Source organism: Oryctolagus cuniculus, chromosome 15, assembly GCF_051225735.1.
Source record: "Oryctolagus cuniculus isolate XC-2025 breed Fujian yellow rabbit chromosome 15, ASM5122573v1, whole genome shotgun sequence".
NCBI classification, from domain to species: Eukaryota; Metazoa; Chordata; class Mammalia; order Lagomorpha; family Leporidae; genus Oryctolagus; species Oryctolagus cuniculus.
The window spans coordinates 31,105,968-31,123,717 of record NC_142881.1 but is presented as its reverse complement, the minus strand read 5'-3'; the positions used below and the strand labels follow the sequence as shown (position 1 = coordinate 31,123,717).

Below are 17,750 nucleotides of genomic sequence, written 5' to 3'. Positions count from 1 at the left end.
TTAAAAGGAAGAATAAAATAAATCTTTTTCAAACCCTGAAAGTCAACTTGAGTTGGGCAGGTCATTTATAAAATTCATATCAAAAAATAGAAGTACACTTTTAAAAAGAAAATGGAAGGGAAAAATGCTAACTTCAAATTTCTTGATTAGAGAAGCGCATAACACTTACAGAAATACTTCCCAAAACATTACTGGATATTTTCTACTTTATTGAATTTTTAATTTATAGATTTTGCCTTTTCCCTATTTTTATTTATATGATTATTTTTATTTTATTATATGTGACAATGCCTATCCCCCTCTTCATCAATGATTCTTTGTTTTGGTTAAGCTCTGAAGAGGCACTTAAAAGAACAATGATTGGAATCAAGTGTTATGTGGCTAAGGTGATTAAATAACATTCTTTCAATATAATTAGCTCCATGCCCAAAGTATTTAATAGTTAGAGGAAGCAGGATGGGGCGGGACAAGGTCTTAATTGTCTGAAATAGATGAGGATACACAGAAAGTTGTGTATATTCTCTTCCCCAGACCATCTCCAACACCCAATCACTCTAGTTATATCAATTGAAGATTTATTTATTTTAACAAGCACCCACACCTAGAGATCCCCAAAACTCTGGAGGGATTTTCCCAAAAGTCAATCACTTGTAGGTAAGTTTTAATTGCTTTAAACTTACCTAAAACTAGTTAATTTTTTATACAAAACAATTTTACTCAGGTATTACAATATTTTACAAGCAAACAAAGCCTTTGGATACAGCATGCATTCTTCAGTTCAGCATAGGCTTACTACTCCTCTAAGTGTGTAATAATATTCACCTATTTTAAATATTCTGCCTAATTGGTCCCTCAAGTGTCCTTTTTGAAAAATACTTTGCTCTCTTAAGGGAAAGATGCAGTAATAAGTAATAAGCTGAATACAGTCTGATGTTAGAGTAGGGTAAGGTAAAGAGAGGAAAAAAAGAATACCAAAGAATATCAAAAACCTAAACTTGAAGATGGGATGGGGAGGATAAGTAAATGACTTTGCCTATTATGCAATAATTAGCTTAGTTCAAAGCTGATCACATCACTCTGCTTATTTCATGGAACGTGTAATACCTAGACTGATTTAAAATATGAAAATCCTCAGGCTACCCCAGTTCTCCTTTCTATAGTCAAATTTTCTCCAGTTCAGCACAGCAGGTCTCCATATGGTCCCTATCTTTCCCCAAATGTCTCCCATTTTGAGAGAGGGAAAGAGAGAACAGGAGGAAAGAAAATGAGAATCACATTCCAATTAAAGACTACTAGGGAGATTACTGACACCATAAACAAGAGTGTCAATTTGTTAAGTCAACAACAGGAGTCACTGTGCACTTACTCCTCATGTAGGATCTCTGTCCTTAATGTGCTTAATTGTGATTTAATGCTATAACTAGTACTCAAACAGTATTTTACACTTTATGTTCTGTGTGGATGCAAACTATTGAAATCTTTACTTAATATATACTAAATTGATCTTCTGTATATAGAGAATTGAAAATGAATCTTGATGTGAATGGAATGGGAGAGGGAGCGGGAGATGGGAGGGTTGCAGGTGGGAGGGAAGTTATGGGGGGAAAAGCCATTGTAATCCATAAACTGTACTTTGGAAATTTATATTTGCTAAATAAAAGTAAAAAAAAAAAAAAGACTACTGATGCAAAAACAGGACCTTATTTCTTTTTTTTAAAGATTGTATTTATTTATTTGAAAGGCATAGTTACAGAGAGACAGAGGCAGAGAGAGAGAATGAGGTCTTCCATCTGTTGGTTCACTCCCCAGATGGCCACAACAGCTGGAGTTATGCTGATCCAAAGCCAGGAGCTTCCCAGCTTCATCTGGATCTACCGCATGGGTGCAGGGGCCCAGGGACTTGGGCCATCTTCCACTGCTTTCTCAGGTCACAGCAGAAAGCTGGATTGGAAGTGGAGCAGCCAGGACTCGAGCAAGTACCCATAAGGAATGTCAGCACTGCAGGCAGCAGTTTTACCTGCTATACCACAGCACTGGCCCCCAGACATTAATTTTTATGACCTTTGTGCATTGTCATGTTTTCATGAGAACTTCAAATTCTAGGATTCAATAAATACATGTGAGGGCACATACATGTGTATGTGGGTATACATGCACACACATGTGTACCTAGTGTTTAATAAATGACGTTAGCTACAGACATATAAAGCATGGACAAAAATGGAATCAATTTATGATTGGTATTTTAAGAGAAGTCTTGGTTTGTTAAGCTCAATTGCTTTGATCGAGGGTTACCAAAAAATTCTTTTACCTTAAGAATCAGAAAACTTTCAGATTTATACTATCCATAATTTAAATGATAACTCATATTAATTTTCTTAATATTACAGTCATAGACTCTACAGAATGGCATGTATATCAAGAAAAACAGTATGATTCATGAACTATTTCTCCAAACTGTGTGCGATGTGATATTGTTCCATGGAAGGAATAACAGATAATATACACACAGAGAGAGACAGAATTCAATGGTTAAACATAATTTATAGGGCCCCACACAAATGAAAATGTGAATCCCCTTGTTAAAAAATTATTAAGAATTTCAATGTAGTGGCAACAGAGCATTAAAACTAAGTATGGGTTCTCCTAAGCCTGAAACCAACCTTGGTTTAATGGCTTAAGAAAACTAAATTAAAAATATTAAACAGATTTATTTGTGGCAGGACTGCTCAGGGTCTTTTATATGCTGATATGAATCATGAACCTTCAAGAAGTCCATATACTATATGGCAGTCCTCAAACTTATTTAACCAAAACTCTTTCAAATTAGAGTAGTTTGTGGTTCTATCATGAAATTTTTAAGTCATAAATCACTATATTTTCCATTTATTGTGGGATTTCCCCCATGTTTGAAATGATGTAATTAGAGATCTCTACAAATGCAGATGGTGTAGATTCAATTATTCTACAGTTTTTTGCCATTTGGATGGTAAACTCACGACCAAACATTCCAAATGTTTTTTGTGCCAATGTATTAGAGATGATTTGACTGATAATATTTTTCAAACCAATCCATTTTCCCCCTTTATCCTGTCAATTCAGAGGAAATAACATCTTTACTTACCATTACCCAGTTCCCAGGAAATGTTGTACTTTTTGCTGGCACTGTACTTCAATAGACTCAGGGCACTAGAACTGTTCCAGGAGTTATTGGGATTACGACGCAGTGCGTTTAAAGCAAATATCAGGTGGAGTCCAGAGCAATCAGCAAAGTTATAAAGTTTGTCTAGAGACCTGGCTGGGAAGAAGCAGAGAAAGTCTTATAACTTTCAAATCACCATCCTAACTAAAGGAAAACACTAGCTAGTACAAAAATCCTTTCTACATGTTTCTTGCTGATAAGAAATCACACAGACAAGCTTCTATGCAATACACAGAATTTAAGAGAGGTTTCAAATTGGCAACCAAGTTGTATAGTGTTTTATTCGTTAACAAAAATTGAATTATTGATGTTTAAAAGTTAGGAGATTACAAAAGGTAGCTGAATTTACAACTTTCTTGAAAAAGCAGAAGATCTGACCCTATTGGGTATATTTTCCTGCACGACATGACAGGAATAGTGTCAGAGTGGATGACCAGGAAAGATGACTCGATCATAAGTTTTGGGCAATAATTGAGTCTGGGGGGACTTCCAAAAATTTAACTCCAATCCAGAAAGCTATTATTTCTGAGAACAGAAATACCCCAACCATTACTAGAGATTTGTTTACTGTCAGATTAATCTCAGATATCATCTACTATCACCATGTGTGTCATTCTCATCCCATTTCTTCATTCCTATTGCCACCATTCTTGTTCTGGCTATCATGTCCATTTTCATGAATTCTCATGTCTGTACTTGCCTATCTAATTCTAGGTTCTTCCCATCCTGCCAATTCATCCCCCTACCCTCAATCAATCTCATCAGATTCTCTCATATTGAAAAACCTTAGTGGATTTTCAATACCATTTTCTTCCTGCTCCATGTCTATGTCACTCACCAATAATCCCCTCCCCCAATTTCAGGCATCTCTATTTTTCTCAAAGGGTTTTTTTTGTTGATGTCAATCGGTTCTATTTATTATAAAATTCTCTGCCCCATCAACTTCTTCTCTAATTATTCTCCTTATCTGACATGCTTTTATTTTTTCTTTTAAAATCTACAAATTACACTTGTCCTTTGAGACAGTTCTTCCCAAGGTACAGATAAAATAACATTAGGCACTATAAAGTTTTAAAAACTTTTTAAATTTAATAACTAGATATAGGAGTTAATATTATCCTAGTACATCTGCTGTGACTTCTGGATGCCCTGGGAGCAGTGAGAATAAAGATCCAAGGTTAAATAAGGTGTTCTGTATTTAACCTCAGGCACAGAAATGAATCAGGTGAACATTTTGGGGAGATTAGCTTAAGGAAAACTCTTGAAATCAGCAAAGAAGGGACAGGAACCCTAAACAGCATAAAGTTTAGGAGACCAGTAGAAAGGAAGGAACAGAGCACACTGCAGCTGCTAACCCAGACCCCCGAGAATTTCCACATTGCTGGGAAAGGTAAACAGGAAAGCACAGTGACCTCAATGATTACTGTAGATCAGCATTCCTAACTTCAGGGGAATTCCATAACCCTCAGAGGCTTCAAATCCAGTTGGGGAAGTTGACTGGAGTCCAACTGACTGTGTTACTCCATAAAAGGAACCCATATTGGGTGCCCCCTCAGTCCCCAGAACCCAATCTGCTAGGGTATAGCCACTATTAGATTCCATTTTATTTCAGGAGCCAGTAGGCAGCCTGGATGCTGCCACAGTCCTCAGAACCAGCATACATCTCACAGAACAGATGACAGGCCCCTCAACATTTACAGCTACAGGACTGTGGTGTACAAACTAAGGAGTCACCCTCGCTTGCCCCTTGAGACCTGGAGAAGACCCCTTCTGTGTCTGGTGGCTCAGGGCTCCTGGAAGCCTTGCTCACCTTGCAGCACCTGCGGAATTTATTCTCCACACATCATGGCTCAGAGAATTTGATGACTTTACACAATGTCAGCACCACTCTTGCTTGCTCCGAGGGATGTGGGAAATTCCCTTCTGCATCTCATGGCTCAAGACCCAAAGCTGACAGTGCACAGCTCTCATCTAAACTGTGCTTGCCATGAGAAACCTCGAGAAGGCCTTTTCTGCATTCCATAACTCTGGGACTGTGGCTGCTAGTCCCAGAAACCCCAGAGTCATGCATGCTTACCCCATGGTGCCTGTAAAAGGTCCTACCTACATCCTGCAGCTTCAGATCAGCAGTTACCAGTGCAAAATCCCCAGCATAGCCTATGCTTTCCTGGCACCATGAACACTTATCATAGATGGGCTAGGCTCTAGTGCAGCTCCCTTTCTCTCTTTCTCAGCTGTGGTAGGTGTATGTAACCACACATGCTCACATCAGGCCTGGGTTTGGCAATGCTCTGACACCAACCACTGCCAGTTCGACCTCTCCACCCTTGCTGAGACTGAAAGGAGTTCCCCCAATTCCCTGCCACTGCTGCCATAAATTATAATGGAAGAAGGTACAGGGAAACCATACTTTAGTATCCAACTGGGACTGAAGCCAAAGTTACCTACCAAACCGACACCCAAAGACAGACTTTCAGGAAAAATGATTATAATGATACTCAAAGAAATACAAGAGAATACAGATAAAGAGTTAAACAAAATTAGGAAATTGATGCATGATATGAAAGAGATATTCAGCAAAGAGACAGACTTGAAAAAGAATCAAGGAGGCTGGCACTGCAGCATAGCAGGTAAAGCCGCCACCTGCAGTGCCAGCATCCAATATGAACGCTGGTTCATGTCCCAGCCACTCCACTTCCAATCCAGCTCTCTGTGATGGCCTAGGAAGCAGTAGAGGATGGACAAGTCCTTGGGCCCCTGCACCCGAGTAGGAGACTGGGAGGAAGCTCCTGGCTCCTAGCTTCGGATCAGCATAGCTCTGGCCGTTGCGGCCAATTAGGGAGTGAACCAGCAGATGGAAGACCAGAAGACCTCTCTCTTTCTCTCTCTCTCTGCCTCTCCTTCTCTCTCTGTGTAACTCTTTCAAATAAAATAAACAAATCTTTAGAAAAAAAGAAAAAGAATCAAACAGAAATTTGAGAAACAAAGATTTCAAGAAGTAAAAAATACAGCTGAAAACCTCAACAATACACTAGATCAACCAGGAGAAAGACTATCTGAAATTGAAGACAGCCCTTTTGAAATATTTCAGTCACACAAAAACAAACAAATAAGATTAGCCTTTGATACCACTGGGATTCCATTAAATGAACAAATATTTAAATTTTGGAAATTCTTGTAGACAAAGAGAAGTAAAAAATTAAAAAAACGCACATTTCTAATGTAACAACAGCTAAAAACTTACCAAATGTGGAGAAAGATTTGGACATCTAAGTACAGGAGACCCAAAGGACTCCAAACAGATATAACCCAAAAAGATCCTCACCACAAGAACATATTATACCCAGAGTAACAAAAATACAATACAAAGAGAGAATTCTAAAATCTGCACAAGAGAAAAGTGTCAGCTAACCTGTAAGAGAACCCTCATTAGATTAACAGCAGATTTTTCATCAGAAACCTTACAGGCTAGAAGGGAAAGGAATGATATATTCCAAGAAAAAAATTTCCAACCAAGACTACCAAGTAAAGCTATCTTTAATAATTGAAGGAGAAATATTTTCTACGACAAGCAAAAACTGAAGAAATTCATCACCACCTGACCGGCCTTACCAAAGATACTTAAGGGGTCACATAAAAAAAAAAAAAAACAAAGATATCTATGGTCACACAAACATCTGAAAGTATAAAGCCCACCAGAAAAAAGAACAAAGGAAGTTCAAAATATACTGAAGAATTTTAAAAAAGACCAAACCAAATCATTATGTATCATTAATAACTGAATATAAATGGACTAAATTCCCCCAGTTAAAAGGTATAGATTATCTGAATGATTAAACAAAAACCAAAACAACAAAACAAACAAAACCAGGACTTATGCTGCCTCTTAAGAAACTTCACCAGTAGGCAGAAATATATGAAAGTAAAAGAGTGGTAAAAGATATTCCATTCAAACAGAAACCAAAAATGAAAAGAAGTAGCAATATTTGTATCAGACAAAAGAGAATTTAAAATAAAACTTGTAAAAACAGACAGCCACTATAAAGATCAAGAGATCAATCCCACATGAAGGTATGATTTAAAATGTAAATGCACTTAATGCCAGATAACTGAATTTTCTAAACAAACATGATTACATCTAAAGGGAGAGACGAGCTTCCAAACAATAGTGGAGACTTCAACACTGCCCTTTCATCAATGTACAGATGAACCAGACAAAACAAAATCAACAAAGAATAGAGCTAAATTACACTATACACTTAATGGACAAAACAGACATATACAGAATACTCCACCCAACAGGTGCTGAATAAATAATCTTTTCATCAACATGTGAAACACTTTTTAGGATAGAGCATATATAGGTCACAAAACAAGTCTCAATAAATTAATAAAGTAAAATTATATCATAATCTTTTCTCATGACAAAAGAATAACACTAGAAATCAAAACAAAATAAACTCTAGAAATTAACAAGTACATGAAGGCTGACTAACATACTCCAAAATGAACAGCTTATTAAATAAATTAAAAAGAGAAATTTTAAAAATTCCTTGAAACCAATAAAAATGGAAATACAACATACCAAAACCTATGGGATACAAAAAAAAGTAGTAGTAAAAATGAAATTTATAGCAGTACGTGCCTAAATTAAAAAAAAATCAATTTAACAAACTAACAATGTATCTCGAGAACCTATAAAATAACAAACTAAACCCAAAGTTAGTGGAAAGAAAGAAATAATATAGATTAGAACACAAATAAAAGAAATAGAACCAATAATACAACAGATCAATGGGATAAAGACTTTATTTTTGGAAAAGGTTATGTTGATAAACTTTTAGTCATACTAAGAATAAAGATATTAGACTTAAATAAGGCATGATAAAAGATATTCAACTGATACCACAAAAATATGAAGGATCATTAGGGGCAACTATGAATGGTTATATATTAACAAGTTGGGGGGCCAGCACTGTTGCATAGCAGGTAAAGCCGCCACCTGCAGTACTGGCATCCCATATGGGCGCTGGTTTGAGTCCTGGCTGCTCTACTTCCAATCCAGCTCTCTGCTGTAGCCTGGGATAGCAGTGGAAGATGGCTCAAGTCCTTGGGCCCCTGCACCTGCATCGGAGACCTAGAGGAAGCTCCTGGCTCCTGGCTTCGGATTGGCGCAGCTTTAACTGTTGCGCCCGTTTGGAAAGTGAACCAGTGGATGGAAGACCTCTCTCCTGCTCTCTCTGCCTCTGCCTGTCTGTAACTATGCCTTTCAAGTAAATAAATAAATCTTTTTTAAAAATTGGAAATAGTAGAAGAAATGAATACATTTCTGGATACATTAACTTACAAAAATTGAGTCATGAAGAAACAAAAAGCCAGGACAGAACAATATTGAGTAATGAGTTTGAAACAGTAATCAAAAGTCTCTTAACAAAGGAAAGCCCAGGACCACACAGCTTCATTGCTGAATTCTACCAGATTTTGCAGAACAACTAGCAGCAACTGTTTTCAAACTATTCTGAAAAACCGAAAGGAAGGGAATTTTTCCAGATTCATTCTATGAGGCCAACTTTATCTTGATTCCCAAATCAGGCAAGGACACCACAAATTATAAAACTATATAACAGTATACTTAATAAAAATAGATGTAAAAATTCTGAACAAAATGCTAGCAAACTGAATCCAACAACATATCAAAAAGATAATTAATCAAGATCAAGTGATATTTATCCCAGAGTCAGGTATGGTTCAATATACAGAAATCAACAGATGTAATAATTATCACATCAACAGAATGAAATATAGAAATCATATGATCATATGAACATGTGCAGAAAAAAATAATTCACTAAAATTCAGTATATTTATGAGAAAGGCCTTGAACAAATTAGGTATAGAAAGAACACAGTTCAGCATAGTAAAGGATAAATATGACAAACCATAGTCAACATAATATTGAATATATTTTTTCTAAGATCTAGAATCAGACAAGAGCATCCAATCTCACCAGTCTTACTCAATATAGTATAGGAAGTTTAAGTCAAAGCAATTAGGCAAGAGAAAGAAATAGAAGGCACACAAATAAGAAAAGATAAAGTCAAATTATTACTGTCTGCAGATTCCATAATTCGATATATAGAGAAACCTAAAGACTTAACCAGGAGACTATTAAGACTGATAAATGATTCAGTAAATTTGAAGTATATAAAATAAGTACACAAAAATCATTAACACTTTTATACACTAATAAAGAACTCACTGAGAAATAAACTATAAGAACATAACTAGTCATAGCAGTTACAAAAAAAATAACTTGCAATAAATCTAACCAAGGATGTGGAAGACCTTCACAATGAAAACTAGAAAATATTAATGAAATAAATTGAAGAAGACACCAACAAAGGAACTATCTCTCATGTTCCTGGGTTGAGATAATCAATATTATTAAAACATTCACACTACAGAAAGCAATTTACAGATTCAACACAATGCCTCTCAAAATACCAATGACATCCTCACAGAACTAGACAAAGTAATCCTAAAATTCAAATGGATACACAAAAGATAACTAATAATCAAAGAAGTCTGAACAAAAATAACAGATCTCAGAGAATTACAATACCGGATTTCAAAACGTATACAGAACTACTAGAAATAAAAAGCAAGCTATTGGCATTAAAAACAGAAAAACAGTCATCTAGAAAAGAATCCCGGAAAGGAATGCATACATCTACACCCTGTTGACCCTTGACTAAATCACTAAAAGCATACACAAGAGAAAGTATAGTCTCTGCAATAAATGGTGCTGGACAAACTGGATATCTATTTGCAAAGACTGAAACAAGATCTGTCCCTGCCCCACCTCTACACAAAAATTAACTCAAATGGATCAAAGATCTAAATGTAAAAATTAAAGCTATTAAATTACCAGAAGAAAATATAGGTATACACTTTAAGGCATTGGGATAGGCAACAAGTTTTTTAGGTAAGACCTCAAAAAGCACAGACAACAAAAGCAAACATAGACAAATGGAATTATATCAAACAAAGGAGCCTTCACAGAAAAGGAAACAATCTACAGAGTGAAGAGGCATCCTAAAGAATGGGAGAAAATATTTGCAAACTATACATCTGACAACAGATTAATATCATGAAGGGTTTGAACAGACAAAAAGAGCAGTATATATGAAATACAAGGAATTTGTTCCTCTTATTTAAATTAAACATTTTTTAAAATAACAAATAGTGGTGAGGATGTGGAGAAAAGGGCACCATTATACACTGTGGAAATGCAAACTAGTATAGCCAAGATATGGAATCAAACTAGATGTCTAGATAAAGATAAAGATAATATGATATACACATATACATTTAATGTAAAGTAAAATATCCTATATCAAAAAAAAAAAAAAAGAAAGAAAGAGGAGAAAGGATAGAGGGGAGAGGAGAGGAAGAGAATTTCATTATAAGAATTGTATCTATGGCCGGCGCCGCGGCTCACTAGGCTAATCCTCCGCCTTGCGGCGCTGGCACACCGGGTTCTAGTCCCGGTCGGGGCACCGGATTCTGTCCCGGTTGTCCCTCTTCCAGGCCAGCTCTCTGCTGTGTCCAGGGAGTGCAGTGGAGGATGGCCCAAATGCTTGGGCCCTACACCCCATGGGAGACCAGGATAAGTACCTGGCTCCTGCCATCGGATCAGCACAGTGTGCCGGCCGCAGTGCACCAGCCATGGTGGCCATTGGAGGGTGAACCAACAGTAAAGGAAGACCTTTCTCTCTGTCTCTCACTGTCCACTCTGCCTGTCAAAATAAATAAATAAATAAATTGAAAGGAGCGGCTGAGAGCCGCCATAAAAATGGCCTTAATAAAATAAAATAAAAAAAAAAAAAAACCAGAAATTGAGACAAGCAATTCCAGAAACAGTCCTGGGAAATGGGGAGTAAACTAAGTTCACAGAGAAAGCAGATAGCTACTACCCAGAGATAAGGCCTACTACCCAGAGATAAGGGCGACAGAACATCCTGGTATGCACATAAGCCCCCTCCCCTGTGCTTGTTCAAGCTTAACAAAAAAACCGCGAGGCACGTAGGGCACGTAGCCACCCCTTTTTGCTCTTCAAGGACCCCCTCCCCTTGTCCAAGCTTAGACACGTAGGGCACGTAGCCCCCCGTTTCTCCTCCTCCTCGACGACCTCCTCCCCTTGTAGTTGCCCAATAAACTTACGCCACCCTATGGTATGTTAATTTTGTGGTTTTGCCCCTTAAAAGCTGTGTGAGATAGCTGCTCGGGGCTCCTCTCTGCCCCCGCTGCTTGTGGCAGCCAGAAGAGGGCCCATTTGCGCAAATGAAATAAAACTGCCTCCTGTTTTTTTTGCATCGTCTGGTCTGGAGTCTGTGTTTCTGGGGTCATCACAAAAGGACACCGCTTTTGGGGTCCTTCAAAATAAAATAAAAAAATCTATACAAAGAAAAATCTATAAAATCAAATCCAAAGTTATCATAAATAAATAATAAAGATAAGAATAAAAATGAATAAAAATTTTAAAATACACAAAAATCAATGAATCAAAATTAGTTCCTTTTAAAAACACAAGATTAGTAAAATTCTAGCAAACTGAGTAAAAGGGAAGATACAAATTACCAATATCAAGAATGGGAGAGAGATAGACATATACTATAACCATATAGACATTTAAAGGAATCTAAGAGGAATTTAGCCTAGCAGGTAAGATGCCTGTGTTCCACATTGGAGCACCTGGCTCTCGTTCTGGATTCCAGCTTCCTGATAATGTAGGAGGTAGTGATAGCAGCTTAAGTAACTGAATTTCTTCTGCCATGTGGAAAACCTGGATTGCATGCTCAACACCTGACTTTGGACCCAGCCTGGCCCCTGCCCAAAGCAGGCATTTGTGAAATGAACCAATAGATGGTAGTTAGTTTCTCTCTCTCTCTCTGTGTGTGTGTGTGTGTATGCACGTGTGCGTAAATAAAACTTTTAAAACAGGAAAATTCGATATAATCACACAATTTTTGTTACTTTAACTAAAATACCTGAGAGGAACTCTTTGGGAAGGAAAATATTTATTTTGCCTTACACTTTGGAGATTCACAGTTCCAGCTTGGTAGTTTGGTTGTCTGGCAATGTTGGAGGGTGTGTGAAAGAATGAGCACATGGTAAACCAGGAAACAGGAGAGAGAAGCTTGCCCAAATTCAGCTTTAAAAACCAATATTGGGGGGAGGGGCGCTGTGGTGCAGCGGATTAAAACCCTGGCCTGAAGCGCCGGCATCCCATATAGGCACCGGTTCTAGTCCGGGCTGCTCCACTTCCAATCCAGCTCTCTGCTATGGCCTGGGATAGCAGTGGAAGGTGGCCCAAGTCCTTGGGCCCCTGCACCCACGTGGAAGACCCAGAAGAAGCTTCTGGCTCCTAGCTTCAGATCGGCGCAGCTCCGGCTGTTGTGGCCATCTGGGGAGTGAGTCAGCGGTTGGAAGACCTCTCTCTCTGTCTCTACCTCTCTCTGTAACTCTTTCAAATAAATAAAATAAATCTTTAAAAAAATTACTGGCGCTGAACTGTGGCATAGCAGGTAAAGCTGCAGATTGCAGTGCTGGCATCCCATGTGGTCACCGGTTCAAGTCCTGGCTACTCCATTTCCAATCCAGCTTCCTGCTATGGCCTAGGAAAGCAGTAGAAGACGGCCCAAGTCCTTGGGACCCTGCACCCACATGGGAGACCTGGAAGAAACTCCTGGCTCCTGGCTCCAGCCATTGCAGCCACCTGGAGAATGAACCAGTAGATGGAAGACCTCTCTCTCTCTCTCTCTCTCTGTACCTCTCCTTCTCTCTGTGTGTAACTCTGACTTTCAAATAAAGAAATAAATCTTAAAAGAAAGGAAGGAAGGAAGGAAGGAAGGAAGGAAGGAAGGAAGAACCCAATTCTATTAAAAAATACTCTTATGAGAACTACCTTCCAGGGAACAAGCCCCAAAGACCTAAAGATGTTCCAGTGGCATGATCTCAAAACAGCCATAATTAGATCAAGTATCTACCCTAACCCATCGCCCATTAGCATTAATCTATTAACTATTAACATAAGACAATGAGGTTTAAGCATCTGCATGAATTTGGGAAACCAAGTTCTGTTTAATTCATAACAATAAGCAACTTGGTATTTTCCATAAATTCAGAATGTACACAAAATGGAGTAGTGCCTTGAAAAACATGATGATAGCTCAGTTAACTGAGTTCCTGCTACCCACATGAGTGACTTGGATTGAGTTTTTGGCTCACAACTTTGGCTATGACCCAGTTTTGGCTATTGCAGGCATTTAGAGAGTGAACCAGTAGACGAAATTGCTCATGCTCACACATGCTCATTCTTTCTTTCTCTTCCTGTCTCTCCCTCCTACCTCTTAAATAATTATTTATGTCCATATGTAAAAATTTACTGATCTTAAAGTTAGATATTGATGTGTAATATGTATTTATTACATTATTCTAATTTTGTATAATTTTAGCTTTTCCTAATAAAAATACTAAAAAGAAAATACATTCAACATACTTACATTAATGAGAAAGGTTACCTCTGAAGTGAAGGGTTGGGGTAGGTAGTGGTGGTAGGAGGGGCCAGAGACTCTTGATTTTCATTCTAAGAGCTTCTGTAAAATTTTGTTACTATCTCTATTTACAATTATAATAGGATTTTTATTTATTTTAATATAGATGACCTTACAAGAGATAAATTACACAGATTTTATTTGACCTTGTGTTTTTAAGTCTAGCTTCCATGCCCAGTACATAGCAGATACTGAGTATACATTATTGTTTATTTTATTTCCTAAATATTGTAGTCTATTTGATCTCTCTGTTTTCCAATCATTGGCCACCATTTTCACTCTGTCCCTTTGGACAAATCATTTAACTGAATAATAATACCTGTCTTGCCTACTTTCCTAAGCTATTTTCATTTCCACACAAGAAAACAAATATCAATATATTGTTCCTAAAAAGAATAAAGTATACACAAATTGAAGAATTGTAGTAGACCACTGGAAGACTAGGAAGAATTCTCAAGAGATCATATTATCACCTAAACATCACAGTCCATCATTTTCCAGAACATGTTAGTGACTTAAAAAAATCTATTTCCATATGGAAGCCACTGAACATGCCTTGGTGGTTTAGAGTGGGAGTGGTATTTTGGGTAGGGATTTTACAGAAGCTGGCTTCTTTAGTCATGAAGATATTTTCTTAGGAAGAAATTCCTTAATATGCCATGATGACAAACTAACCAATTTTTTGGCAAAGGTTCTACTGAGCCAGTGATAAATCTTACCAAAGAAAAGTAAGATGCACAACAATTTTTACTTGACTTAAAACCATTTTGGCTCTAAAAGAAATCTGGCTCCCCCCTGAGTGAGGGGTGTGGTTGTTAAATAATGCAGGGAAGAGCAATGATTATAGAGAGATATGGGGCATCTCTCCAAAGGCTGTGATTCTGATGTGAAACTATAAAGAGCTGGCCCAGGGAAGGAAGCACAGGGTTAAAGAAAGAGGTCACCAAATACTTTTTGGCACTGAATTAGTCACTTGGGTACTGAGTGTAATCAAAGATGAGACATGGTCCTTGCCTTCAAGGAATTTATAGTCTGAGATATAGTAACTTGGACACAAGTAGATTATAACATGGGATAGAATAATGAGAGAAAAATATATGCATGAGTCGTGTTGGTCACATACAAAAGTCCTACTTTTGTAGTATATTATTTTTCTTTTGGATGTGTTGCTAATTTGAAAAATCTCTACCCAGAAATGCACAGAAATGGAAGTTCATTTTCAAGCTACTGACTCATCTCACACTTGGTGATTTATATCTCAAATGCTTAGAAATAGTCTAAGTGGCCTCTCATGACTATTGGAAGTTCTCACCTTATAATTTTGTTGTATTACAGAAACTCAATTGTCATCATGGTATGTATTGTCACATTAAAACAAAGCGACAAATGGAGATCATTTCTTTAGATTCTCTGAGTAAGTTTGTATAAAACCCATTATGAATGAGAAATTATAATACTAATAGTATGGTAAAGTCTGATCTCTAGTGTATGTGTCTGACTCCTCTCTATGTGCGTAGGATCCATATCTAGTCCCTGTCTGTGTCATGTATGATAGAATCTGATTCCTTATAAGTGTGTGAATGTGCATGTATGTGTGTGTAGCAACCACAAAACTGTACCTGCTACAAAGAGCATAACTGATTAATGGCTCTATGCTAAGGTCACACTTCCCATGAGCTATTCCCAGTTGATGACTGAGTGTGGCAGTCAAAGATACTAAAGCAGATCCATGACAGCATGTCATAGGACTCTTCCTAAATACAGTTTTGGCTTGAGTACTCCACATGGGCCTGACTGAAGTATTTTTGGAGCTGTGCTATAATCTAAGATGCTTGCTATCATATCCTCCTTCCTTTCCTTTTTCCATAGATATTAGAATTATCTGAAGGCTTTCTTTACCATCACCAACACCCCACTTCTCCAAATAAATCTCTGGCACATCTATATTTATCTTGGTTTCTATGTCTCGGCACGCCCAAACTATGGCAAATAATATTGAAAATTATCTAAGATAACAATCAGCAAGATTGAGATGAGTAGGATTAAAACGGCATAACAAAAGTAAGGAATTGAAAAGACTACATAGTCAAGGAACTGTGACAATTACTAACAGGAGCCAGGGTTGTATTTCTGGGATTGTACTTTGAAGGTGTTTAATCAAGGCAGCCAGGATGTATGACTAGATAATCAAAAATTTAGTGATTTGGAGATTTTTTTTTTTTTGAGACATGTGATTTAACACCCTGGCAAAGATCCCAGGGGTCAGGGAAAACTCACAGTTAGACTGACTTTAAGAAAGTCATGAAAAGGCTGGTGCTGCGGCTTAATAGGCTAATCCTCCGCCTGTGGCGCTGGCACCCCAGGTTCTAGTCCTGGTTGCAGCACCGGATTCTGTCCCGGTTGCTCCTTTTCCAGGCCAGCTCTCTGCTGTGGCCCAGGAGTGCAGTGGAGGATGGCCCAAGTCCTTGGGCCCTGCACCCGCATGGGAGACCTGGAGAGGCACCTGGCTCCTGGCTTTGGATCAGCGTGGTGCGCTGGCTGCTGCTGAAGCTGCAGCGGCCATTGCGGGGTGAACCAACGGCAAAGGAAGACCTTTCTCTCTCTCTCTCTCTCTCTCACTGTCTAACTCTGCGTCAAAAAAAAAAAAGTCATGAAAGTAATGGCCATGTTGAGCACAGACGTTTCTGACTTGCCTTGGAATATGGTAGGTGGAAGTATAAAAAAAAGAGTGAAGGAAGGGGCTATGTTAGAATCGCTATGTTAGTAAGGCCAGGAGACCCATCAGAGGATTTATGTTCCATGACACCATTCATAACAGTCATTAGGGATGTGTCAAGGGGAACAGCACTGATTTGAAAAGTTCACTGTTGACTCTTAAGATTTGTCAGTAACTACGAGGATGATGATGCAACAGAGCCCAGGTATCAGTGTTTGGTTACTAGAAGCCAAAAAGTAACAATTTCCGTGATGGCTAGCAAGGGGGAGCTAAAGGGACTTGATTGGCAGGGAGTTTTGAAGATGGTTAATGCAGCATGATATCCCTTGGAACAAAGAGAAGGGAAGTCAATACGAGTGTTACTTAACACATACAATCACACACAGACAAAAAAGGATGAATGGGAGTCTGAAGATGGTTGACTCAATGAAAAGTCCTGACCCGACACTGCTCCTAAGCTAATCTGAAGATCTGAGACCTTTCAAAGATACGGCCAGGTCTTTGGGAAGAACACTGTACCATAACATACTTTTAGAATTCTTATTCCCCAAAGGGATCTATGGCCATTTACTTAGGGACGAGACTGTGGACAAGGGAAAACCCAGGCATTTTGAGGAATAGTTAACACAGGATCTGAATAGTCAGTGACATCTGGAGACTCAAAGTATCATCAGAGACCCTGTGTGTAAGAGTAGAACTTACAGAGGTCAAGTAATAAAGTGAGTCCTAGAATTGTGCCCAGTGCCAATTAGATGCCTACTATTGATTGAACTATAAGAACAGGTCTAGAAAATAAAGAAGAGTTTCACCCCTTGGGCATGGCTACAAAATGATAATATTTCATGTACAAATTCTACAGACAAAAATATAATTATCAAAAAGTGTAAATATGAGACTTGCTGATTGGAGGGTGGAATTCTCAACAGGAATTTATTAAACACCAGAGGTTTCTCATTTTTTCCTCTAGGTTTAAGGAAGATCATAAGGTCAGCAAAGAATTTTGACTAATTAGAGGAAATCTATTATTTTCATAGAGGCTCTCAACTTCTACTTCAAGATCTTAGGAAGAGGTACATGAACATCCACTCGACAGTCAAGAATATTCTGTATATCAGAGTATTTTATTCAGGACAAAGACAAGGATCCACTCCATTACAATGTAATTATTTTTCTATTATAATATTATTTGTATTTTCCTGGGTATCTTAAAAATGAG

At 37.9% G+C, this 17,750-nt stretch overlaps 1 protein-coding gene across 9 annotated transcripts in view; it reads right to left on the bottom strand.

Annotated features, from left to right (window-relative positions):
* Nucleotides 1-17,750, bottom strand: part of HPSE2 (heparanase 2 (inactive)) — a 716,512-nt gene that overhangs the window by 287,032 nt on the left and 411,730 nt on the right. For 3 of the 9 annotated variants that reach the window (XM_002718623.6, XM_089314563.1, XM_089314565.1), the window contains one exon: nucleotides 3,125-3,298. The exons of 3 other annotated variants lie outside the window; for them this stretch is intronic. In XM_002718623.6, the coding sequence (XP_002718669.1) occupies nucleotides 3,125-3,298 (174 nt within the window). The remainder of the gene's footprint in view (nucleotides 1-3,124; nucleotides 3,299-17,750) is intronic. 3 more of the 9 variants (XM_089314567.1, XM_089314566.1, XM_089314562.1) reach the window with 1 other exon arrangement.